We start from the raw sequence: 25138 nt of genomic DNA, 5'->3' as shown, positions 1-25138 counted from the left end.
GCATGAACTGACGTGTAGCATGTTATAAGTCACTCGTGATGGCAGTTAACCATCGGATCAAGCTGGTTTCTAGACCGCGCGCAGTTCCACGTTGCACGGAGACCGCAAGCGGTGAAAGCGTTGACAGCCTTTTCCCATGTTCTGATCACATCACAGCACTAGACAAGGGAGGTTTTCGCAAGAAAAAGATGCACGCCCTGGCGAGTCGGTTTCGCACATAACTTTGTTTCGAGGAGGACATCACAGCAACGTCGCGACCGAGGAATGAATCATGGCTATGCGAATGCCACTCTCTTTCCAAATAAGCAGGACACACGGAAATCAGAAGAGGCAAGCGCACATTCGCAGAGCATCTCCTTTTTCCCGCGCTACGGAATCTGACCCTTACACGCGAAGCGCCACCGCCTGCGCGCATGTGCGAACTGCACACGTGTGTCAATCGAAGCTCTGTCTAACTCGAAGTAGCGCGAATACTTGAACCCACATACACCCTTAGGAGCCGGTCTTGTTCGTTTCAAGCAGCTGCGGTAGTATGGCATCAACCCGCCGGCGAGAGTCTCAAAAGGAACGCGTGGCTTCAGATGCGCACGTTCGCCTTAGCAACCACGCGCATGACTTGCATATATACCGGTGTATGCGTAGAATCTGTCGGTGAAGTATCTCCGTTGTAAGAGGGAATAAAGAGTGTCAGCGGAACCTATCGTCCAGCCGTGTTGTTGACAAATCACTACCGTCTCCACAATAATCAACGACAGTCCTACCCTAAAGCCTGAACCCTGTAACCTGTCGCTTTGAAAGAGCGCCTGTCGGGCGCGGCTTTCACTCTGCAAGCAAGAATTCCTGCAGGCGGCTCGGTGGATACAGTCGGCAACACGAAGGCACTACGTACAGGCCGACCGCGCAACTAGGCTTTTTCTCCGAAAAGGCACAGAACAAGGACTCGCCTGAAACCACGTGACCATTCCTCGGCCGCATTTCGATGGTACACCTTTCTGATAGCTAGCTTCACTTGCATGCCAGAACGGCGCCGTAGTCTCGGAGTCGTACACGCTTCCCTCCGATTTCTTTTAAGCTAAATGTATAGCGGAAACTGAGCCGCTGTGTTCAAGCTGCGGGGTGTGTCGCTTCCTCGAATGTTGTGGAACGGCAGTGAGTTTCGAAACCAACACTGCGAAAATCTTACAGCGTGGAAATAACATGGTACCGCGTGTCTGATGGACGTTAGGGAGGAGTGCCGGAATCCAATAACGGTGTTGTCAGCAGACCGTACTAGTATCCTCGTAGACTGCAGAATGACGCTGTGAGCTCGCATCGGACCCACGCCGCGCTAACGCGGTGGATAGGTGCGCGCATGTCGGTATTTTTCCAGCTAATTTTTCAGATCCGGTGGTGCGAACAACTGTCTGAAGGAATAGTCCTTCGTTTTGAACATTCGACTCGCAAACTCGCCAATCAGGGGAGAGTACGCGCGGCAGCTTTGTCTAAATATGGGAGGCAGTTCACACGCATGTAGAGACGAATACATACATGTATATATGCGTTACGTACGCATGTGGTGCCCCCGCGCGCAGTTGCAGCCGCCCGCGTGCTGCCTGTCCACGTATGTATGTATATATATATATATATATATGGCGCTATGACACGCGCTCATACCAAAGAAATGTGCATCGCAAACCGCGCCCTGCACGAAGGTGACAGAGAACAGAGTTGATGAAGCGACTCGAAACGCGTCGCGTTGGGCGAGAACAGGAACGCAGAAAAAATCTTGGGTGCGTCTCTCGCCTTTGATCAACGCCGTAGCGAATGCATGCGAGCGACGGGCCAACAACCGTCTGCGCGCACAAAGGTACTGAAAAATCCAGACTTGCCAGCAGAAAAAGCGAATAAACCTGTCCGCGCTCGAGTAGATCTTGTAAGGATGCCGAGGTAACTATCGCACACGCAAATACTATAGACCGGACAGGATAGGCGCCCTCGATAGGCGCAAAACGCGACTGAACCCCGCGGCACTTGACAGCAGGGCTCTATTTCGAGAGTAGCGCCGCTGCTTCGCTGACTTGCACGGCGATGAAAGTCAAAAAAACCTGAAAACCCTCGAAATACGTCGCGTCGAGGCACACTGATCAGCAGGTGTCCCCACAAGAAGTCCAGCCTCTGTAGGCTCAAACCTGCGTGTTGAACGAGGGACTTGGGCGCCAGTCGCATGGACTGACGACGCATCCTCACACACCAAGTTTTCGCGTGCATGCCAATAAAAAGTGAGACACACCCGATCACCTCTAATAAGCCAAAACCTACGGGTGCATACATGCATATATACATGTATGTATCTATGCAAATCTAGCAAGGATGAGCATCTGCATCCAAGAAAACAGCGCGACAGGCAGGCGCACCAGCCCCGGACGCGATCGGCGCCTCCCCCTAGAAGCACGGTCGAGGCGTCTGCCCTCTCTGCGAGTATATACACCATACACACGCATGAATATATATTTATAAATATATCTATAGATGTCAGTGAAGTGCAAGGGCGCGCGCCAAGGCCAGCGACTGCGTCTTGTCTCCTGCGTGCGTCACAGTTGCCGCATTTCGACGTCGATCGTTTCCCTCCGCCCCTTTCGAGTCTGGCCGCTCGCGAGTCGCTGCCGAAGCTGCGGCAGCGTTCCTCGAGGCGCGCACACGCTCGCGCGGGAGCTGGTCACGGAAAACAGGCAAGGCGCGTCATCTCTCGAATCGCGTCCCGGGGAGACGTCCGTGCTCGCTGAACTCGCAGCGGACGAAGCTTTGCCGATAACTCGCGGCACGCACGCCTCGCCGCCGCTGCGCTCGCGCGACAGCGGCGACAGCAAGCCGGTCTCGTCTGCAAGTCGAACGTAGCGCGCGGACGCAGACGAGAAGAGCGACCGCGTGTTCAACAGCGAAGAGACAGAGAAGGACGCCGGCCGCGCTCGCGCCCGCGTCCGGTGGGCCTCTTCTTGCTCTCTGCAGGAAAGCGAACACGCGAAAAAAACGGGAACCGTGGGAGCCAGGAAGAATGAAGCCGGGACAGAGGGCGCAACTTGCCTCGACGAAAGTGCACACAGAACAAACACGAAAAGAGCCAGAGAGCACAGCATCGGCACTCCCACTCCGCTGAAGGTGCACCCGAAGCCTCACAGACGCACACACGCACGCAAGAAGACAATACTGCCAATGTATAAACTGATATATATATATATATATATATATGCCCAAAACCCTAAACCCTAAGTAGATATACAGATATCGCTGCGAGCGGGGGAGGGCGCGGAGACTGACTGAAGCCACTGTTCGTCTTTCAGCATCGCATTCCTCGCCTTCACCACGTCGCCGTCGTTCACTGAGAGATACGCGAGGATTTCTGGGGTTGTGACGTCGAGCTCGTCCTGCCAGCGCCTCACCAGCCGACAGTCCGCGCGCGCGACGTCGGCGTTGCCCTGAAAGGAGACACACCGAGCGTCCTTCACACACATCCACGCCCCAAAGCTGCCTCCGATCTCTTGATCGAGAAGGCACGCGCACAAGCGTACATGCACATATATACAGATATACACAGCATAAATTTATATATCGATATATACAGCTACATATAGCATACATATCTATACAGACATATATATTTATAGACATATGTTGGCGCTCATGTGACCGACTGGTCACATGAGCGCCGCCCCCTGCATGCGCACTAGTGTCGATGTTTGCTTCCATGCCGCTCGTGCGAGCTATCCGTGCATGGATCGGCGTCCGACAATGTACTCGTACATGCATTCCTGTCTATATATGTATGGACGTATATACATAAAAAAAGAGATAGAGACAGGTGGACTTAAAGATATGCAGGTACGTGTAGTGCGTGCGAAAACAACCCGGGATGTAGCGGTGAGCGGGACGCGCAGGTGATTCCAGGATCTGTCTGGTGTCGGAGATTGCGCGGCCGCGAGGTCTGCATTCTGCGTCAGGATTCAGGCCTCACGTTTCTGAAGGCGAGCTGCGCCCTTGCCAATGTGACGTCGACGCCCTCCTGTCGCACGAGTGCCTCAACGAGCATGGCGGTGTGCGCAGTTCTGTGGACGAGATCCGGAATTTCCGTCCTCACGCAGGCCGCATCCATCTGCGCGGACGCCGCGTCCACGGCGCTCTCTGCCGCAGGCCCCAGGCGCCTCGCGCGGTCGCCCGCACCCTCCGCTGCGTCTCTCCGCGCCTCTGCAGGCCGCTCGACGGCCGCGACCTGCGCGCAGCGCCCGCTGCAGGGAATGAGGAGTTCGTTTTTGAACCAGATGTCTGCTGAGGAGAGTCGGTTCGCGAGCATGATGCGCGGCACCGGCACGTCGTACTGGAGCGCGATCGAGAGGAGCGTGTCTGCTGGCTGAATTGCGTGCACATGGTTGCCTCGACACGCCTCGCGCGGCGCCGTTTCGCCCTCCTCGCCGCCTGCGGCCGCAGAAGGGAGCGACGGCGGGAGCCAACTGCCCCCGACGGGCTCGCGGGCGAGAGGGTCGACGGGGCTCCGGCCTGCGAGACTCACGCGCCGGAGCGCCATCAGGAGGCAGAGACAGAGAGAGGAGAAAGAAAGCGACCTAGAGAGCAGTCCGAAAGAGAGTGTGTAGACAGAGCGAGGGCGAAAGGGTCAAGGAGCGGATCGGTGTCGAGTCAGTGAGCTGGCGGCGCGAGAAGACTTGAAGGCGAGAGAGGACAAGGCGGCGCGAGGGAGACGGGAGGAATGGCGCAGCGGAGGGAGACGCGACGCAGTTGCGGCGGCCTCGGCGCGCGTAGAGAAGAACTGAAAAAGCTGCAGCGCGGCCCTGAAGTTGAAGACAGAGACTCCTCGAAAAAGAAGGTGGAAAGAGGGCTGAATGCTCGGAGCCGGTCGACGCCCCTACGCCGAGCCCCCCACGCTGGCAGCAGGCTGCCGCTTTACCTGATTGGTATTGCGTGCCCTGAATTGATCAAGTGTGCATCAGTATAGCAAAGGAGATCAACCTGATGGCCTCTCCTTCGCGCAGAATAGGTGAACGGGTCAAAAAGGCGGCGAAGAAGAGGGAAAGGCGGAAAAGAGAGCAGGGAAACGCGGACAGGCGGTGCTGCTACCCTGGGAACAGGCCGCGGGCACCCGACCAAGGCAGTTTTAGGGGGGAGAGACTAGCGAAAGTCGTCCTTTTCTACGCAGAGTTACCTAAAATGATCGTGCAACGATTCCCCGTAGAAGGCTAGTAAACACACACCAAGTTCCCTCGACACTCAAGAAAAATCCCAACTCGGCGGAAGGAGCCTCACTCGAGTTCGCTCTCTCCCGACACGCCTTCCATGCTAGGGACTGGACGGAAGGACTCAAAGAAAGTCTCCTCTGCCGAAGGAAAAAAACGGGAGAGAGGAAGGCGAGGGGACGAGGAGCTCGTTGGGGCGACTTAAACAGGAGTACTTTCTCATCATGCGTCTAGCTGCCGCGCATGCAGCTGTGAGCGCGGTACGCGCAAGAGGCGCAGTCTCCCAGTGAGGCGGGCGCTCGCCGACACCCGCGATTCGCGTGGAGAATTAGTCGACAACTGCATTGCGAATTCTGACAGCAAGACGCAGGTAAAGAGCTCGAATCGTGTAAAAAACCCGGCTGCTTCCAAGACGTAGAAATTTCAGGCATGTATCTCCCTGGATCGGTTGATCTACATGAAGGGCATGTGTTTGCACAGCAAGGTGTGAGGCTGAGCGCGCCGGCGAGACACGATTGCGACCGGATTTCTAAAACTTCTGTATCACCTGTAGAGAAACTGTTTATACAGATCCGTTAATTTCAGGATCTCTACTGATCGTATTACTGCACAGCATGCGCTTAGGATTCCATAAATGTGCATTCAGGAAGAGGGACTTTCACGGCAGCAGATGCCTCGAGAGGTCGCGCCTTTGCGCTCGTCTATGTCTCTGCGGCTCAGGCGCTTGCGCCGACCTTGCGGTTTGCAAAGGCTCTCAGGAAAACGTAAACACTTCACTCTTCGCTGTGTAGTTGGCGTCATTCTTCATGTGGAAATGACGCAGCTTTTTCTCGCTGGGCGCCTTCGTGCTAGGCTGATGAGTCCCGCGTGTGCATGCCCAGATGGCGCAACTAGCGTCTTGCCTGTTAGGACTTTCGCTGAAGACACGTCTGCAACTTGTCGAGGGGGATTCGTTGCCTTCTTCTCGCCTTTCTCCCTCTGATGTAATCTCTGCTTGCCTTTTTTTTCCTGCTTCTCCGCGAAGCCGTGCCAGGCGCTGTTCGCTCGGTGTGCCTCTCCCTTCTGTTACTTATCTTCTTGTGCTTCTCCCTCGTGTGCTGCCTTCTTTCTGTCTTCTGAGTCGCTCTCTTCTTTCGTCTCAAGTCCTTCTTCTTCATCTTGCGCCTCTAGCGTTTCTTCCGCTGTTTGTCTACCTGGGCTTCCTCCTCACCTCCTCTCCCGCTGCCCGCACTCGTCGTCTCTTCGGGTCTTCTTTGCCATCTGTTTTTACCCTCTCCTTTATCCTGCCTCTCTCGCATTTGCCAAGACGCGTCTCTCCTCCGGTTTCTGAGGTCTGGCGCGGTCTGAAGGACGTAGAACGGACATGCTCAACCCGCAGAGAGAGAGACGATCCGCGGATTTGAAAAAGAGAAAATCCCGAAACCACTGCAACGGAGTGCAAAGGTCAGAGCTGATGGCGCTCACACCCGCCTTCCACATGCAGAGCGCCTTAGCGCGCTGGTCGCCCGACGGCGAGCTGCTGGCGACGGTCACAGAAAATCTCGTCAAGGTAAGCCTAATGCACAGCAGTGTGTGCGAAAAAATGATAAAAAGTGTCCTTTTTTTCCACCGTTTTCAAAGAAAACGCCTCCGAACCCAAGATTCAAGACACGTTGCTTTCGCCTTCAGCTATCTCGTTGGAATTCCGAAAGGCTTCAACAAGCCTGACGCAGCAGAGGAGCAAAGATAGGCAGCGCACGCCCTCCTTGCACACGCATACAACCGTGCCTGTGGAGGAATTTTCGTGAATTTGTAGAAGCGCTGCATCCCGTTTTTTCTTCAGTGACACGTCTGGGCACACTTCGCGAAACGCGTGCGCCACCCCTGTCGCTGCGTAGGCGCGCTCACGTATCTTCAAGTACATATTTACAGCTAGAATTCACTCATGCGCGAGGCTTTTACGCATGCGTGCGTAAGCGTATGCGTTTAAAATCCGCGCTGGAGTGCGACAGGCTGTACTGCCTCCAGAGACACAGGCCGCAGAGGCCCAAGCCGCGTCTTTCTCATCCTGTGGCGTCAGATTTGTCCTGATGCAGCTGGAAGTCAAATACGGCGCGGATCAGACCGTCGCCCTCGTTGTTATGGCGGCGATGCTTGCGAGACCGTAGAGTCTTTTCCGTGGGTTTTCTGTTTCCCCTTGATTTTTAGATGAGGCGCGTGACGGCGCCGATTGCGCCCGCGATCTTTCCGGCGCCCGCGCGGATTCTGCAGCTCGCGTGGGCTCCAGACTCTCAGCGCTTCCTCTGTCTGCTGGCTGACCACACAGGCACGTCCCTGTGAAGCGTTTTCCTGAGACTTCTTTTGCTGCACATCCGCGATCACTTCGTATTGGTGTTACTCTGCTGCACACACGCGAAGCTGTGGATTCAAGAGTTCGTCTATCTATGTACATGTATACTTATATATATATATATATATGTAGATGCACGCACGCGGTGTGTGCTGAGGCGTAGCTCCATGACGCCTACGTGCCTCACAGGCCTTACACGCGTGTAGACTCTGCATGTGGATCTGAGTCTGCAGCTGTTTGCGCGTGCCTTTGTGCGAGTGTGCCATCTGTGTCTATCTCGGAGCCGCTGTGCTGCGCACGAAGGCAGGCATCTACACACATACACTTACTTATTTAGGCACACATATACCTATTCGTAGGTGCATTGTCGTTTGCATTCCTCACTGCGTTTCAATGTGTTGCTTCCGTCTTGTCTTCCCACTTGCCCGTTGCTTCTGCCTTCTCCACTGCATCTTCCTGCTAGATACACATATTTACATATATGTATACATTATATATATACCATGCCTGCGCAGAGGTTCGTGTGCCTGCCTGCGCATGTAATTTGCGATCAACCGTTACGTCGCCTGCCTGCTTGTTGTTGTCTGCAGTTCGTGTCTTTTCCGTGACCGACCATGAGTGGAGCTGCGGGATCAACGAGGGCCTTCTGCCGGTCGCCGCCGCTAGTTGGGCTCCGGACTCTCTCCACGTGCTCACGGCTTCAGATTGCAAGGTGAGAGGGCGAGGGGCTGCAAACAGCTTCCGCCGAGCGGCGGCAAGAAGCGGCGAACTCGCCGCACGCGTAGCTAGTCACAGTCACTCAGCACGCTCGTGCTCACATAGGCATATTTGTATGAATACATATATGCATACCCCGCTACACTGCCATGTATATATATACATGGCAGTGTAGCGGGGTATGCTTGGCGTGACTAGATGTATTCACACACTCGTTTATGTAAGTCCTGTGCACCCGCAGCGTTGTTGCTTGAGGCGGCGCTCTCGAGGAAGGCGCGAGGCAAGAGTCGACGCAGATGCATCTGGCGTTCTGTAGACCAACCTATACGTATGTCTATAGTTACTCACTGACAGTGTGCGGGAAATTTAGCGTTTGCGCCTTCCAGCTGTCCAGGGCATTTCTAGTTTTCTATTTCCTCGTATATCTCGCTGTCAGATGAGGCTCTCGGTGTGGAGCTTGTGCGAGTCGCGTGCCGCCGACGCTCTGACGCTGGTCGTCCATCGCCCCAAGTTCGCCTCCGCGGGTCAGCTGCGGGAATGGAAAAATCAGAAACGCAAAGTCTGCGAATCTGAAGCCGGAAACGCAAAGCGGACCCAGGCGGCACTTCGCGTGAACAGGACCTACACATAGATTTTCTCTGCGAGTTGTTGCGTGCTGCCTCTTCCAGAGGGACGTGCTGCAGATGCGCAGTTTGCAAAATCCTTCTTGCCCCTTCGGCTGTGTGTGCGCTATCCCTGCTGTCTGCCGCCGTCGTTTACTAGTCTTTTTCGCTCACGTTTTTCAGTTTCAGCTGCGCGTGTCGCTTCTTGATTGAATGTTGGTGTGCGCCTGCGTAGCTCTTTCTGTCGCTACGCGTCCGCCTTCCCGCCTCTCTCTCGGGGCACACGCGCGCTGTCGAGCTGCGTCTCGCACGTTTTGGATTTTTTTGCTTCCTCGCAGGCAACACGTTCAGCCCAAGCGGCAAGCTGTGGGCGGTGTGCACGCGCGTCGACTGCAAAGATTTTCTTGAGATCTTCCGCGTCTCGCCCACGCAGTGGAGTCGACTCAGGGTAGGTTCTGGGTAGACTCGCAGCAAAAATAGAGACGCTCCGACGTCGCGCATCCCTGGCAAGGACGGAGGCCTTCTAAGCCGCACACGACGTTGAAACCTAGGATAAGCATACGAATGAAGAGTAGTAGTACACTAGCTATGAAGCCTGCAGACCAGATCCGTGCCTAACTTCAGCCCTCTAGCGGCCGCGTCGCCAAATATGAGAGGGGGAGGAGGGGGAATGTCTGTTTGCAGCTTCATTACCTTTCTTTGCCCTGGCCTGTGAGGTTTTCATCGGCTTCCTCTGGTTTGCAGAGCTGCCACCGAGGGTCTCTCTCTTCTTCGCTTTGCACTGGAGTATTTTAAGGATTTTTTTTTTATTTCAGGATTTCGAGGTCTGCACGAGCGATTTGCAGGATCTGCTGTGGACGCCGAGTGAGACTTCTCTCGTCGTCTGGGACTCTCCCGTGGTGGTAGGTGGCTTTTTAAAGAATTGTAGAGGATTCAGAACTCCTCGGCGAACGTTCTGGGTATTCGATAGACATTGGAATCCCTTAGAGCTGCATAATCTATACGTAAGTGTATCTGCAGTCTCCACATGTGGCGTCGGTTCTCGCGCGAACGAGAGGTGAAGGAATCCCGCCAGCAAGAGTCTTTGATACAGTGTCTTTGACTTTGTTTTTCACAGTGCCGATTTCTGGTCTACCACATTGCCGGTCATCTTCTCTTCAAGTTCGAGCCTCAGACTGAAGCGCTCGGTAAGTAGCGAGCACGCGCAAGTCAGCAGCACGTGCTTTCTACTCGCCTCCTTCCCTTTCTTTTGGTTCGCCTGCGTCGGGCGTCTCGTCGTCTACGCGACTTCTGGCTTGTTTTCATTCTGTACTTCAGCCCTGTAATCGACATGCTACCGGCAACGGATTTCCCACCGCACGCTCAAATTTGCGAGTCTGCATTCAAATATTTTCTCTTTGTTTGCAACTCTCCCAGCAGCGTGAACTTGGAGTTTGGAATTTCCTGATGACAGTAATGCGACCGCCACATTGCATGCACCGCGTACTCCTGTTTCTTGACAATGAGTTATCTTTTGTTGGCTGCTGTCTTCACTTCAAACGGATCTCTTTCGATCCTCCGTCCGGCTTCGGCTCATATTCGGGGCGCCCCTCATGAGTGCTGTTTTCTCTGGGTATGCCTCTTCCTCTGGAACCGCCGCGCAGGCATTCGCAGCGTACAGATCGAACCAAAGGCCGATGCATTGCTAGTCTCTGGCTACGACGAAACGGTGAGGTTGTTAAAACAGACAGAACTGCCATTAGGTGCGGACATGTGTACCTTTGCAAAGGTGTTCGTCTGCAGATATATATAGGTATATATGCATTCATATTTTTTTTATATGCGTTAACATGGATGCACCTTGTATATGTATGTATATATATCCATCGGAGCGACAAGGGAGCGCGGGCGAAGAAAATATCTCACAGGTTTGCAGATTTGCGCATGAATATTTAAACGTGCGTCTATCTTCACACACATAGGCATATGCGTCCACCTACCTAAATGAGTCTGACTGCCTGGTGGAATCGTGGAGCTGTGTCTAGAAAGCAACGCATACCTAGATCTATTTTCTGTGCTTAAGGAGCCCACAAGCTTTCCGCACAGCTCGGCTGAGCGACCGATTTGACACACCTAAACACTTCACTTTTGCGTGGTCTACGCCGACTCCGCGGCATTCAAGCACGTCTATGCATAAATATGAAGACAGACGTCTTTCCGCAGCGGCACGTTTCTCTATGAGAGTGCGCAATGCTGGCAAACTGTTGGGTTAGAGTGTCCCTGCAGGCGTGTAGACCGCGCATCCGTGTTGGTGTTGCTCGCTCAGATTCGCGTGTTTTCTTTGCTGGACTGGTCGGAGCCGTTTCCGCCTATGCGGCATGAGGAGAAGGTGGCCTTTCACGATCACCTGTTGGTTGTGAGAGAAGAGGTCAACGACGCGTTTGGCGCCACCGCAGAATCTGAACTCGCTTCGAACTGTGAAAGAGACGGAGAGCCTGACGAGGCGCGGGAAGCCAAACGCCGAGCACCGGTCGTCTACAGGCAGCGTAAGCGACAAAAAGAGGCTTCAAGGGTTCAAGTCCTCGCTTTCCACTGCTCTCGAACCTGAGGGTGTGCGTACACATGCTGCGCGGGATATTCACCAAATTAAGACATGCCTACTGATTTTTGCTTTTCCAAAGTTAATTATAGTCGTACAAATCTATCTGGTTATCTTAACGCAGACATACGCGTATGTATGGTGTATATATATGTATGTATTTGTCGGATAACATGGTTGCTCTGCGTCTTTCTGCTTTTTCCGCCCTCTGGTCTTTCCCGCCTTCGCTCTGCGTTCGCTCCGAGCCCTGCCTCAGAGCTTCCCCCCAAGGGCGCGCCGGAGGCAGAAGAGCCGCGAGGCCGAGCGGAAGCAGCGAAGAGCCCAGAAGTCTCAGGCGCCGCTGAAGCCGCTGCGGAGGATAGTGCCTGCACGGGGCAGCAAAGGCGCGACGGCGCCAACTCGGAGACGCGAGAGGAGTCATTGGACGCCGGAAGCGACCCCACAGAGGACGGCGAACGCAGGGGGGAGAGATCTGGCGAGGCACACGCGAAGAAGGTCCCGTGGCTTGCTCTGCCGACAGAAAAGGTACGTGAGGCGATGCTGCGACACGCAAAAAATCAACTTTACCAAACAGATTATGGGCTCTCACTCTGAATTTTCTCATAACTGTGGTTTTGCGATTCTTCTACAGCCAGCTGTCTAACATGTGCGCCGGTTGGCGTTGGGTGCTTTCTTTTCAGCTACTAGACGCGCACGTTGACGCCATCCTTGCGAGCGCCCGGTTGAGCTTCAAAGGGACACAGCCCCCTCGGATGCGGTCGAAAGGGACAGATTCTTCAACTCTCGGCGGCGTCGCCCAAACCGTCGTCAGCCCATGTGGCGCCTTCGTCGCCTCGCACAGTGGCAAGTTGCAGAAGCAAACGAGGAAACTCGGAAAAATCAGAAATAGACAGGAGTACAGCTCGCAGAGGCGAAGCAGAAATACAGCTGGATAGTGATATTCGGCCTCGTAGGAACACGTAGGCGGGTAGCGGGAAGCGTTTGCCAAACTAAACTATAAGCCCTTAACCCTAGAATAAGGCATGCATGTGTATAGATGCACGCGCATTTGAGGTCTACTCACATGCGCGGATATTTGTCCTCACCTGTAAATTTGCATAAATTCATGCACATTGATTCAGCTCGCGAGAAATTTTGAAGTGACCGTTTCTCTTGAGCAGAGAGGGCAAATAGTTTACAAAGGAGGGCGGCGGCGACCTCTGGCCTTCGCGCTGGAACCATTGTGGCGGCGCTGCAGCCCTTAAGCGGAGAAAAAAGTGTGATGCGTTCGAGTGCTCGCTACAGAACGGCAGCCATGCGTGGTTTTTCTCTGGTCGCTGGCGAGTGGGATTCTCGCAAGCGTCGTCATTCATCGCTCGCCCGTTTCGCATTTCGCGTGGAATCCTCATCCGGCTGCCCACGGCGACACGTCCTGGTGAGCAACCGCGCAGCGGAATTTTGCCACTTTTTTTTCTCGGGCGCCGTGGAAGAAGAGGGTGGAAACTTAACGATCAAGCTTTTCACTTTTGCGCCTCATATACTCGTAAAACGGTCAACACATGTGTCCCGCTCTCCCTGCTCGCTGCAACGCACACAAAGGCGCAGAGTGCTGTGTCCAGCTCCTACAGAGGGCAGAGACGCCGAACTTTCTACGAGTGCTCGACGCGTGTGTGTGTGTTCACGTCTAGACAAGCTCGGTTTGTTTTTCGCTTCCCAAGCCGGGCCTATGTGTCGCTCTCTCTCTGGTTTCTCGTTTGAGACTACACGCATACAGAGTGAAGGCATGCGAGCTTCCCTGCGTCGTCGCTTGGGTTTCCTGCGACTCGATTCACTGCCCTTTTCTGTTTGCGAGTAGGTGAAAGGAGTGTGTTTCTCTCCGCTTCGGTGTGTGCAGCTTGGCGATTGCGACGAACGAGTCTCGTTTTTTTCTGTGGACGCCTCGCTGGCAGTCTGTAGCCGAGATGTCTACGCGTACGCGAAGCATCTACATCAGCTGTCTCGTGGCGCCGAGGCAGGCGGCCCGACGAGTAGACGACATTCGACTGTGTTTGTGTCGACTCGCCTTTTTCCTAGACGACATTCGACTGTGCTTGTATCGACTCGCGTTTTCCAAAGCGCGAGGCTGACAGGAGCGCGCGCGGGTGCGCTAGCGCTCTGAGGACGTCCGCTGAGTTCACCGGGCCTCTCACGCCACCCAGAATTTGCCAGAATCTACCTCAACGCCTGTGAAGGCTTCGAGTCGCCGCGTGCGTTTCGCTCCACCGAACGCGAATGGTGACGTGTCCTGTTGTTTCTGGAACATACGAAGGAAAGGCGAAATGACAGGCAGGCAGGCCAAGGGCTGCGAGGGGAGGAGGAGCAGGCGTCACAGCACACGGCCGCGTGGTAGCCGAGGCAGAGCAGGGCAGTGCGTGCGGAGGGTGAAGAAAGACTGGGGCGCTTCACGTGAAAGGCGTTTTCCTTCTTTTTGCATCACCACTATCTCTTGCTTTCTTCGCACTTTTCAGAGTTCCGATGCAACAAAGTCCTCTGGAGCCCCGGTGGCGAGGCGCTCTTGCTGCGGGAGAAGGTGAGTCTGGGCTTCGTCTATTTGTAATCAAAAATGTCAAGCGAAAACTGCACATTGGATTTCATCTGCGTCCACGTACTCAGTCAGTCAGCATCGAAAAGTGTCCGCTTGCTGCTGAGCTTCTCTGAACAGTCCAGGGTAGCACCCTACCATGCTCCGCTAGTAGCTTCTAAACCCTTCCTAGACACTGACTTCTCACACTCGTCATACAGGTGAACGATCACGGAGAGACTTCTTATGCCTATATATATATTCACGTAGGCGTAGGATGTGCCTGCCAGAAAAGAAGGCATATATAAATATATATACACACTTTTCCTGGCATCTTCTTGTATGAAGTGCTGTTCGCCATTGGTGCGGAGTAAGGTTGCGTGCTGTTCGGTGTATGAGGCTTGCAGTCGAGAGGCGTTATCGCCTATCCCTCGTTCCTGTACTCATCGCCCCCTGCACCCACCGACCAGGCGAGCAATGAAAGCGCAGATGTATTCTGAAAAGTATTTTTTCAGGAGCGCAGATCGGGTCGTGCTCTGTTTTATCAAAAATTCCTCGACCGAGTTCATCAGCAGATCTGGTCTGTGCAGGCGTGACGAGGGAAGTGAAAACGCAGAAGACTCGGACGTCTGCCGCAGCTGCTGGGAGTTCCCACATGCATCAAGGGCGAACATCATATGCGCGCAAATACGTTTATAAATGTGTGTGTATCCGTGGGTATGCATACGCACATCTTTGCCTACGTGAAAATGCGGGCACTGGCATCGCGAAGTCGCCACGCGATGCAGGTGCGTGTGGCGGTGGAGCGATGAGAAGACTTCCGCTTTGTGAACGAGGGCCTGTGGAGGGTTGCAAGCTTCAGTCTCGCAGTCTTCGTCTATCTTTTTTATGGGTTGCGTGTGCGCGGGAGGGACTCCTCTATTTGAACCGGCTCGCTTGTCTGCTGCCAAACTCAAGAAAGACGTCTTGTGAATCGAGATAGCCTTTGTCACGAGTATGGCACTCACTCTCCATCTATGGCGGGCGACTTCCTGCCCATCTCTCATTTCAAAGCTTTCTGCGATGACGCAGTCGCTGCATTGGGTTTCCCAAAATTTGCCGTTGATGCTGTGCGGCAGAGCCTCCGCCACACTGTTTGTCGGCGGGATCTTCCTGCTGGTTTCCTCTCTCACGAGGGTCCGGCTTCTCCGGGGCGTTAAGGTCTAGGGTTTAAACTCTCGATGCTACTTCTGAAGCTCTGCAGCCTGGGTTGCTCGAGCCGCCTTTTCAGAAATAATTCGCTGATGCAATAGCGACACGCGCTGTCTGACAGCTTCTTCCTATGATGCTTACTCGCGAGTGGATGTAATGCGCGAGAGGCTACGCGTCGTGTTCCTGTCCCGCGGCAAGAATGCGGGCTATAGCTCAGCAGCGGGCGTAGAAAAATGTTAGGATATATACACATGAATCTTCACGAGCTGTTAAACATAGGGCGAGCTGGTTGCGTGAGAGAAAACGAACACGCCAGGAGGTGAGTCCTCGCGCGAGGAGGCTCGCGTCTATAAATACGTGGGTCGACACATATATATACATATATATTCATGTATATACATATATATATATATATATGATATTAAAAAACGCGGAACGTGCGACATATGCGGAAAACAAGCATGGCAGAAGTGGAGATCCCCTGTGCTCCGGCGAGGCGAACGGACCGTTTATAATTCGTCTTGGGTCTGTTGAAGAATGTCTCGGAAGAAGTCACGCATCTGCAGAGAACCAACGATCCCAGACAGACAGAAACGTAAGTTTACAGTGTCTGCCCTCGCAAATCCACCTCGTCCTCTGCGCAGATTCGCGAGCTCGAGGAAGCAGTCCCCTCTGTGCGTGTACCTGCGTGAGGACGCCCCCGTGACACCACGACGACCGAGAGCCTTAGGCTAGTCCTGCGACCACCCTGTCGCTAGCGCGTGTGTCCGCCGAATCCTCTGTTGGTTTCTCTCGCCCCTTCGCTCTCTCTGCCGAAAACTCACCTCATTGAGTTCGAGCTTCATGTCGCTATCGAGGCCCGAAAGCGTCGCAGCTCGGTGGAGCGTGCCTTGCGCCTGCTCCATTTGCGTTTTCAGCTCGCGGTTTTTCGCCTCCAGTTCGTCCACGCGTCGCTGAAGCTCTTCGTTCCTCTCCTTTTCTTTCTGTTGACCCTTAGAAGCGGCGATGAAGCGGCTCTCGACAGTGCGCAGGCGACCCTCCTGCTGCGCGTTCGTGGCCTTTGCAGAACTAAGCTCCTCCTCCAGATCCGCGACTCTCTGAAGAAGCCACGCAGACAATTTTTGGCGGAATCAGAATCACACCAAGACATGCTTGCTTGTAAAGCAATTAGTCTCAAAGGAGCCACGAGGGATTTGAACAACACCGAGGCACGGTTGCATTTTCTGGCATCCAAAGCGACACGGGCGGATGAGCGAGGAGGCAGGTAGACAGAGTAATACGCACAGTTTAAAGGACGCGCATCAGATTAGACTTCAGACCATAGACGTGGAGACAGAGAAACAAAAAATCCAGCTAACGTCAAGAAAAACTCACAAAAAAACCGCCCTCCGCATGAGAGCAGTCGAGTGTGTGACACCTGACACAAAGCATGCACACATTTACATATATACACATATAAATATGGGCATAAATATATGGATGTGTACGTACTAGAAGTAGAAGAATTACGACCAATTCACAGAAGCTTTCAGCAAGAAAACGGGCTAGACGAGTTCATTCACAAAGTGTGGTGTACCTGCTTCAGTGCCGGATCTTCCTTGGCTGGACCCTCGACGGTCACCGGGGCGCGCTGTGGAGTAACGCAGACGGCGTAAAGGGAAAGCGATTTCAACAGGAAAAGGCATTGCAAGTGTCTTCCACTGCCGCCACGCCGCCGTCGCGCACACGCATGCACACGCACCGAAGAACTCAAACCCTAGCCCGTCCGTGTACGTAGACGCCACGCCACAACTAGAGTTGAGTGCGCGCTGAGTGAAAGTGCAACTCACCGACTCCAGCTCCCTGATCTTGGCCTTCAGGTCGGAGTTCTCCCGCTGCAGCTGCACAGCAAACGAAGAGGGAGAAAGCTGTCAAGGTTTCATGCATGCAGGCTGCTGGCGTTTCATTGATACGCTTCGTGAGTTGCGCTGGCGAGAAGCGCCGCCGCCCCGTGCACGCAGACTTGCCGAGCGCTCGAGCTCCTCTGCAAACTCGCGAGAAGCATGCATCGCTGGCGAATTACCTCCTTCAATGCGGGGTCTTCCTTCGGAGTGGACTCCACCGCCGCAGCGGGGCGCTGAACAGAAAAACAGAAACGAAACCGGTGTCGCTTGCAGGCATAAATGTCCGAGATACCTCCACGCCCGCGACCGAGCAAACAGAGAAGAGAGCAAAAAAACTGCCCAGCCGAATGAAAAACGTATCATATATTTGCGAGTTTGCGTGTTCACATTGCGCACGTCGTCGAAACTTTTTAGCGCGACGCAAGCTCACATAGGGCTCACCGATTCGAGTTCACTGATCTTCGCCTTCAAGTCCGCGTTCTCTCGTCGGAGCTGGACACAGAGAACATCGCCGCATGCTCACGCAGATGTGAAAATACATAATGAAACGAGGCGCTTCCCGCGCTTCGATTAACGAGGACACGCCACAGATGCAACTGCTCGCAAACGCGCGACGGAATTTACACACAGAGAAACGCACTCGTACACCTGCTCATATGAAAGAAAAAAGGCATGCATATCCACACAGATACAGAGAGATATATAAGACGCGGAACCCGGTGAAGCCGCGCGCGCCTGCGCGCAGAAACGTGCTCGGGGGGCTGCGAACCCGTACCCCCCCGCCCTCCCAGGGCCACAGCAAGAAACTCAAGAGCGAGCTCGCATGCATACGCATGAAGACATATATATATATATATGAGCTATACAGGGAAACGCTGATGTGTAGTTCTGCAGTGCGAAGCTGTGTGGCGTGGCTTTCGCTGGCTGCCGCGGAGCCCCGTGCTCCTGAAACTGAACTTGATGATACCTTCTCAACCTCCGCAACCTGCGACTTGAGCGAGACGATTTCGGACTGGAGCTGCAAAAGAGTGCGCGAACAATTCCAGGAAGACTCCGATTGAAGGTCCAGACAGAGGGGACGACGCACAGCCCGCACCAAATCCACCACGGGGTAAGCAGAGCCCTTACCGCTGAGCTCGCCAACGGAAGCGCGACGGCTCCTACACTCTAAACTTGCCTTCTTGTAAAATACATATATACATATATATATGGAAACATAGCTGTGGGTCTTAGTGCGAATCGCTGCACGCGAGAGGCATCTGTCGATATCGCTACAGCGTATGCAGACTCAAGCAAGACCTACTGGCACGGAGAAGTGCTGGTCGCATACAGCAGACAGCCATCATTCGCTCAGACGAATATATACATCTACAGGAGTAGTTATAAAATTTGAAAAAGCGCGTAGCGGGAGTTCATTCGCCTCTGTTTGTCTAGATGGGTGTGCGCGTATCTGACGAATACGTAGAACCCTCTACTCTGTGTTCAAGGTCGCTGCGTACGCGTTGGACTTCCTTGTCGTCGGCTGCGGCTGCGGCTCCGCCTGCGGCTCCGGCTGCGGCGCCTACGCCGGCAGGCCCTGAGCTCGCCGCATGCTCGATGGTCATGCGCCGCGTCTGGCCAGCGGCAACGGCATCGCCTGAAGAAGAGCGAAGACACGAGACGAGCGCCAAGAAAGGACTCCAAGTCTCCCGATGTAGACGCTGGAGGAGGCACTGCAAAACGAGTCCAGTCCTCACCTGGCTTCACGGAGCGTCTTCGAATCGCCTTGTCTTGACCGGCAAACCACTCTTCGTTCGTCTGAAAACAAAACGCGGGAAAATCAACGCTGGCTCGCATCATCGCTACTCAGGTCTCCCTAGCCTCTGGCGACCTACTGCACGAGTTGTCGCAACAAGCGAAACGAGTGAACGCAAGGCATGCCTCGCATCTCACCATGGCGGGTTCGATATCCGGCGCGGGAGGATAGAGATCTGCTTGGAAGACGTCCTGGTTCTTTCGCGGGACGATGAAGGAGATGGGCTGCAGCACGTTGTTGTTTTCTTGCTTCAACATGCGGCCGATTTCCGCGCGCATCTGATCCACCGCCCTGTTGAAAAAAAGAACAGAAACTCGCTCGAGGGCCGCGATGAAAAGATCTAGATCTCCGACAATGCGGTGCATGACGCGCCAGAAAACAAGAGGCCGGGCGCGAAGTGCGCCGGTTGGCGATTGTGATTCGGTGGATCAAAAGCAACTGTGTGAGCAAGAGACGGCAGCTAGAGAGCATCTACGGTTGGCGCATGCAGAGGCGTCTGTCGCTTACAACTTGGGAATGAAGCAAAAGTTCTTTATAGGCGCACTGGATCTGTATGCGTCCACGAAACGCACCATGCCGCCGTAGTATTGGTAGTACCGGCACGTCGAGTCACCCTAAACACAGGCGAGCAAAAGGCCACGATTCATTCTCACGTGAGTGTCTGTCCGCCTGCGGACGTGTTTAGCAGACTGCGCAGAGAAACAGGCCTCCCGCACTGCGACACGTTACCCATACGCGACGAAAAGTGTTGCAGCGCCAGACCAGCCCAAACACAGACACATGCACGTATACACACTGCATCTGACACCCCGGCGACACCTTGAGAAAATTCTGTGCGGCACTCCTCGACTGAGGGAGGACAAACTCCTCCCTCGCGCCTCCTCAAATGCAGACGAGCTATCGTGGCTCGCACATTCGGCCTTCGTGGCAGCAGCGAACAGACACGACGTATTCACTTTTGCTTGCATGCGTACACCGATCCACGCGCGCGCACCCACCTTGCCGCAAACGTAGATCATGCCGGTTGTTTCGTCGTAAGTCGGATACAGAGGCGAAGTGCCTCGATCGATCTCCTGGTGATGGACGCTGAACCACGCCGAGACGCGCCACAACGCACAGTAGATACTTTGAGTGGAGAATACAAGGATAGCTCCAATAGTAACATGGCTGAACAACGCGAGAGTGAGTTGGACAGAAGTCGCCGCCTCTCCCGTTGTTCGCGTGCGCGCACTACCGAGCCCCTGCATCGAGTACGAAGGCCCGGAGCAGCGAAGTGACCCTTCAAGCACAAATGCGACGCGGCTCATGTGAGAAAAGACATAAATCCTGCGTAGGTCGTGCAGTCTTCTGCTGGCGGGCACACGCGTCTCCATGCTGAGCGCCCTTACGCGAGTCCTGGCAGACGCAAAGTTGCCTCTACGAGCACGTGTGCATAGGAGCCTAGTCGTGCATCTACAGTCGACGCCTAACAGCTGCGCGTAGATGTGAGCATTCCGAGACGCGTGAGGTCTGCGAAAGCGGTTGATCTTGCGGCGCGTGGGTGACCTACGGCTTGTCCATCTTTCTGGTGTCCCAAATCGCCATCTCGCGTTCCTGCATCTTCCCGAAGCCAGTCGTCATGACGTGGCCCTCGCACCCAGACAAGCCGTCCAGCCAGGTGCATTTGCAGGCTTTCGAGCCTTCGTGGCAGGTCACGGACGCGACGACTTTGCCGTGCCGCGGGTCTGCGATACTCAGCATCTTGTCCTTCGTCGTGCATGCGACCAAGTCTCTGAAAAGCACGCAGAGCAACTCGTCGGCGCCTATGAGAGGCGAGCGCCCGCGGCAGGTTACTATGGAGCGGCGCACCCCAGCGAGATGGAAGACGATGTTTTCAGCCAGAGAGGAACAAAATGGCACCTTCTGGGGGAGCACGGGCATTGCGATACACTCAACACGACCGTGAGAAAGACACACGGGTTGTGTGTCTCCCTCACATCAACACGCTACCTGGGTAGGTCTCCCTCACATCAACACGCTACCTGGGTAGGTCTCCCTCACATCAACACGCTACCTGGGTAGGTCTCCCTCACATCAACACGCTACCTGGGTAGGCACATGAGTCTACACACTTGTATATACATATACGTAGGGGTTACTTGTGTACATATAGAGTGCGGTACGGAGGAAGTAGAAGAAATCAGTTTTCTTAACGCCGTGAAGGGGCGGTTGGATGGCACGAAGACTACTGGGCGCGGAATGGAACTAAGGGGAGAAAAACGTACCCTTTCCAGCTCCATTTGGAACTCAAGAGAGAGTCCTGAAGCTTCACAGTGGCAAAGTTTTCTGCCTTCTCAACATTCCTGCCGATTCAAAAAAGACAGCACAAGAGTAACTTGGCGCAGAAACAGAAAGGGTGTTGGCAGTCTGCAGCAGTCCATAGTCTCCGTTACACAACACGGCAAGTCTATGTCCCTGAGAAGCTCAGCTCAAACGCCTACATATGTCCCTAGATATATGGGTAGACCCCTTCTCACGCGTCCCCTCGTGCCCACATCTACGTCCACATGTATACATGTGTGTATCCAAATATGAATATATATAAATATATATATATATATATGAATGCACGCCACACGAAAAGCCTACACCTCACAGAGTTAAAGAAAAGGCCGTGCAGAACCCACCAGAAGGCAACGGAGCCGTCGAAGCAGCCACAGGCAAGAACGCCAGACGTAGCGGGATTCCACTCGGCGGACAAAACCTTCTTGAGGGCTCCGGTGAAGGACGCGACGGGATCCTTCACTTCCAGGCCGCCGGAGAACTCCGCAGGCAGCTGCCAAATACGGACGATCGTGTCTGAAAACGAAGGGAGGGGGCGACAAAAAGATATACTCGAAGAGTGAGCTCTCATACGGCGTTGAGTCCTGTAGCAAAAAACGGCCAAGGCCGCCCGCGTAGTAGACAGCGGGGCCACTTCCGGGAGTCGCGCGGCGATCCAAGACACGATCCTAAATGGCTCGCGCAGGGGCGGATCGCACAGCAATGGCAGCGTCTCTTCGTTCCAAAAAGCGTGGCTGGGCTGAAAGGACGCAACTACAAAAAAGACAACACGAAGAATGTAGACGCACGCTTGAACGAACAGACATCGAAATCTGGAACCGACATTTCACGTTGTTTTATAGCGTGCGGGTAAAGAGCGGTCCCCTGGGGTAGGGAGCGCTCTCAGCGTGATAGATCGACATATATATGCTCTGTGGAGCACACGAAAAATGCTCCTGGTATCCGCCAGAAAGAAATGTTTGCGTCGATACTCAGCTTCTCAGCTCGTGACGACGGCGCGAATGCAAGGTTATTTAAGTTAGGCCGGCGCGCTTCCAAAGGCGCCATAAGCACACGCACGTGAAGGCCAGTCCGCGAAGCGCCCTTCGGCATGCAACGAGTGATCTCGATACGTGAGTTGCAGCAGGTCAGTTCGCCTGCAGTCGCCCGCCGGGAGCCTACCTTCGCACGCGGTGGCGAGAATGTCGCGGTGGAAGGGACTGAAGTTCGTGTCTTGAATGGAAGCGGTGTGGCCCTTGATCTTTGCAACTGCGGGGTTGCGACCAATGTCCGCCAAACGCAGGATGCCCAGAACGCCACCTCCACCGACGTCCCACGGTGCCTAGCGCCACGCACGCCAGAGACCGAAGACACGCAATGAGCCACGCGGAAGGACACAGAGGAGCGCACAGTCAAGCGAGCATGGAGAGTTGGAGCAAAACAACGGGGCTGCGCAAATCGGACAGCGGATTCGAGAGGCACAGACGCCAAGAACGGTATGTCAATACAGTCGCTGCGCGGGGGAACGCTTCGTTGTAGCAATACCCGTATCTATATATACATATATACATATACACACATAAATATACATGCTACATGCACACGTAGACGCCGTTCCCAACAGTGCACAAACCGCCCGAGTCACTCGTAAGAAGCTTGACTTCTCCAAGCACCCGCGAGGATGCTCTCCAGTCCGTGTCGGGTGACAACTCACCGCGATGTACTCAATGTTCGCCGCGAGACCGCAGGACTCGGTCTGTTTCGTGGACAGCCGCAGATCCGAATACTGCTGCTTCCACGCCTCCGCTGAAAAAAAAGGAACCTAGTCGTCAGCGACACAGGTGAGCGGAAAGCCTCGCCAGTATAGTAACTTCACGACGGGTGACAACTGAACGCCGCTCTTACGCACATGGGCGAAAGACAAGTCCGTTGGGTACAATGACAGCGCGCTGGCACGAGCCGGAAAGCTGCGGTCATTCCCTCTGATTCCTCTTGCAACGGGAATCGCAGAGGGGCGATACATTCAGGAGTACCCTGCTGCTATATGTAGACCACCGGTCACTGCGCCACAGGTAGAAATACAGCTCGAAGAGAAGCCGCTCACCGCCCCCGCGCAAGATCCTGTTGTGCGGGCATCCTATCAAAAGGACTATGGTGGGCACGATTCTAGCCTCAAGTGTCACGTAGTTCATTAGGAATTTGCGGTTCGAAGTGTGCTTGAAGGCGCGGTCATTCGCGACGGGTTAGGTTTACACGACTGCAGGCCGCGGGGCCACGTGTAGCATTATTTAAAATCACTCTAAAATAACGGTGGCCTACGTCAACCGCAGAGCAAGAATCACAAAACCCCTTGAACTTAAGTTGTAGTGCCCCAGAAGGGCGCGAGGTGACCCACAGTAGAGGTTCTTGATTTGAGGGACGTCTACGCCGTCTGCCATGGCGATGAGGACGCGGAGGGAACGCCAGAGGAAATTCCTTCAGATTAGGGTTTCCCCTCTTCAGTAGCGCTAGTAAACACCTGGTCGAGAAATAAGTGGACTACACAGAAGAAAAAGCAGAGCACCTAGGGGCCCCCAGGGGACAGGAAACAAGACAAAGCGGCTTGACTTTACGGGCGCCTTCCACGGGGCTTGATCTCAAGCCCAGCCGGCAACGCTGGCGCTCTACGACACAGAGAACCTACGACAGCGGAAAAAAGAGCTTGCTTCGCAGCAGTGTATCAAAGTGCTTGCATCTTCATTTTCGGCCTTGCGAAGTCGAAAAGGCGACAAACGCCGCGAGAAAATGCGAAAAAAATTCGTACGAGTTGCGGGCAATGAGCCAAACGGAAGGCGCGCTAATCGCGCGGCAGCTGGAGACGCTACCGGCGAAGTCAACGGGAATCATGCGAAAAATTTACAAGAACCCGAGAAACAGGGGGGAAACTGCCACCTTACTTCTGGATTACCTTCGGTGGACGCAGAAGCCTCGAGGTATATAGGCCGAGTCTCCCACGACGCAACGGTCTCTTTCATTCCAGCGACTCGACCGACGCATGCTGCGCTCTGTAGAAATCTAGGGCTGCCAGCTTTGAGCACGGACTGAGAGTGCCCTTAAGTTGGATAGGTGAGATCCAGAAATACGCCGGACGTTAGCAGATCAGTGCTTTTCTAGCTGGAAAATTTAGTCTCACACAAGACTGCCATTTTGCAGTAAAAATCTGCAACGGTTAGCCAAACTGTTTTCTATGGTGGCTTCTTCTCCCAGGCCTGATACTCGCCGTCTTCGGGACCGGTAGTGGCCGCAGCCACACACAAGAGCGACACTTTCCCCACTGTCGCGGCCACGATTGAGTTTCTGCCTTTTCGCAGGAGCTGAGGAAAGAAAGACTCTAGGACTTCAGCTTGTTCGGGGTATAAGCGTTTGATTCATATCGTTAGTAGCAAGAGAGAAGATCGAGTCACAAGCGACTTGGCGAGGAGCGCTGGGTTGGCTAGCAAAGTCATCCAGCGATTACCCTTGTGTTCAATCGTCGAATGCCGGTGTCTGCATCCGCAGTCGAATGCTACTTATTGAAGAGCTCTCCGCACACATCGGGCAGTCTGTGTTCATGGTAGCTTCGTTCACTTGGTGCCAAGCGACGGTCCGGCCTTGCACCGCCTTGCTAGCGCATCGCGGGCCATAGCGCCTTAACACGTGACCACGTTTGATGAGTGAGCGCGCGTCATTGAGAGTATACGAGTCGCACAACACAGCAGTTAAGAACACTTAAGCCTGCTGAACCATCATAACCACCTCTCAAAGAAATCGCTACTTCACCACTGTTTGAGTGGCAATCGGGGTCGCGGGGCGTGCCTGGGTGGCGAGGCATGTGTGCTTCCGCGCCCCAATTGAACATGCCAGGTATACCGCGAAGCTTATAGTGAAACGAGAATTTGAGGCAGCGCGAATCCTGATCGTATGCGCAGGTTAGGAGCATTAGCCTGACGCCGCTGGTATCAGGGC

The 25138-nt window shown here is 54.3% G+C and overlaps 3 protein-coding genes across 3 annotated transcripts; 1 reads left to right on the top strand and 2 right to left on the bottom strand.

Annotated features, from left to right (window-relative positions):
• Positions 1–2570: 2570 nt before the first annotated feature.
• Positions 2571–4555, bottom strand: BESB_077860 (LysM domain-containing protein; the record flags this gene model as incomplete). The annotated part of the gene is made up of 3 exons (XM_029366147.1): positions 2571–2979; positions 3295–3452; positions 3989–4555. 3 exons carry the CDS (start codon positions 4553–4555, stop codon positions 2571–2573), a joined length of 1134 nt encoding a protein of 377 aa, XP_029217578.1.
• A 2027-nt stretch (positions 4556–6582) lies between these two features.
• BESB_077850 lies at positions 6583–12380 on the top strand (the record flags this gene model as incomplete). Its single annotated transcript, XM_029366146.1, has 11 exons — positions 6583–6768; positions 7407–7524; positions 8139–8260; positions 8702–8789; positions 9206–9315; positions 9683–9769; positions 9985–10054; positions 10511–10575; positions 11173–11392; positions 11702–11970; positions 12126–12380. 11 exons carry the CDS (start codon positions 6583–6585, stop codon positions 12378–12380), a joined length of 1590 nt encoding a protein of 529 aa, XP_029217577.1.
• A 3304-nt stretch (positions 12381–15684) lies between these two features.
• Positions 15685–23592, bottom strand: BESB_077840 (putative coronin; the record flags this gene model as incomplete). The annotated part of the gene is made up of 17 exons (XM_029366145.1): positions 15685–15735; positions 16000–16272; positions 17005–17055; positions 17238–17291; positions 17500–17550; positions 18026–18076; positions 18558–18694; positions 18780–18855; positions 18991–19144; positions 19361–19467; positions 19852–19939; positions 20403–20624; positions 21118–21195; positions 21520–21691; positions 22337–22496; positions 22869–22960; positions 23550–23592. The coding sequence occupies 17 exons, from the start codon at positions 23590–23592 to the stop codon at positions 15685–15687; spliced, it is 1860 nt and encodes a 619-aa protein (XP_029217576.1).
• Between the last annotated feature and the right edge of the window lie 1546 nt (positions 23593–25138).

This window comes from Besnoitia besnoiti, chromosome VII (assembly GCF_002563875.1).
Source record: "Besnoitia besnoiti strain Bb-Ger1 chromosome VII, whole genome shotgun sequence".
NCBI classification, from domain to species: Eukaryota; Apicomplexa; class Conoidasida; order Eucoccidiorida; family Sarcocystidae; genus Besnoitia; species Besnoitia besnoiti.
Note: the sequence above shows the minus strand (reverse complement) of the source record. Positions and strands in the feature narration are given on the sequence as shown.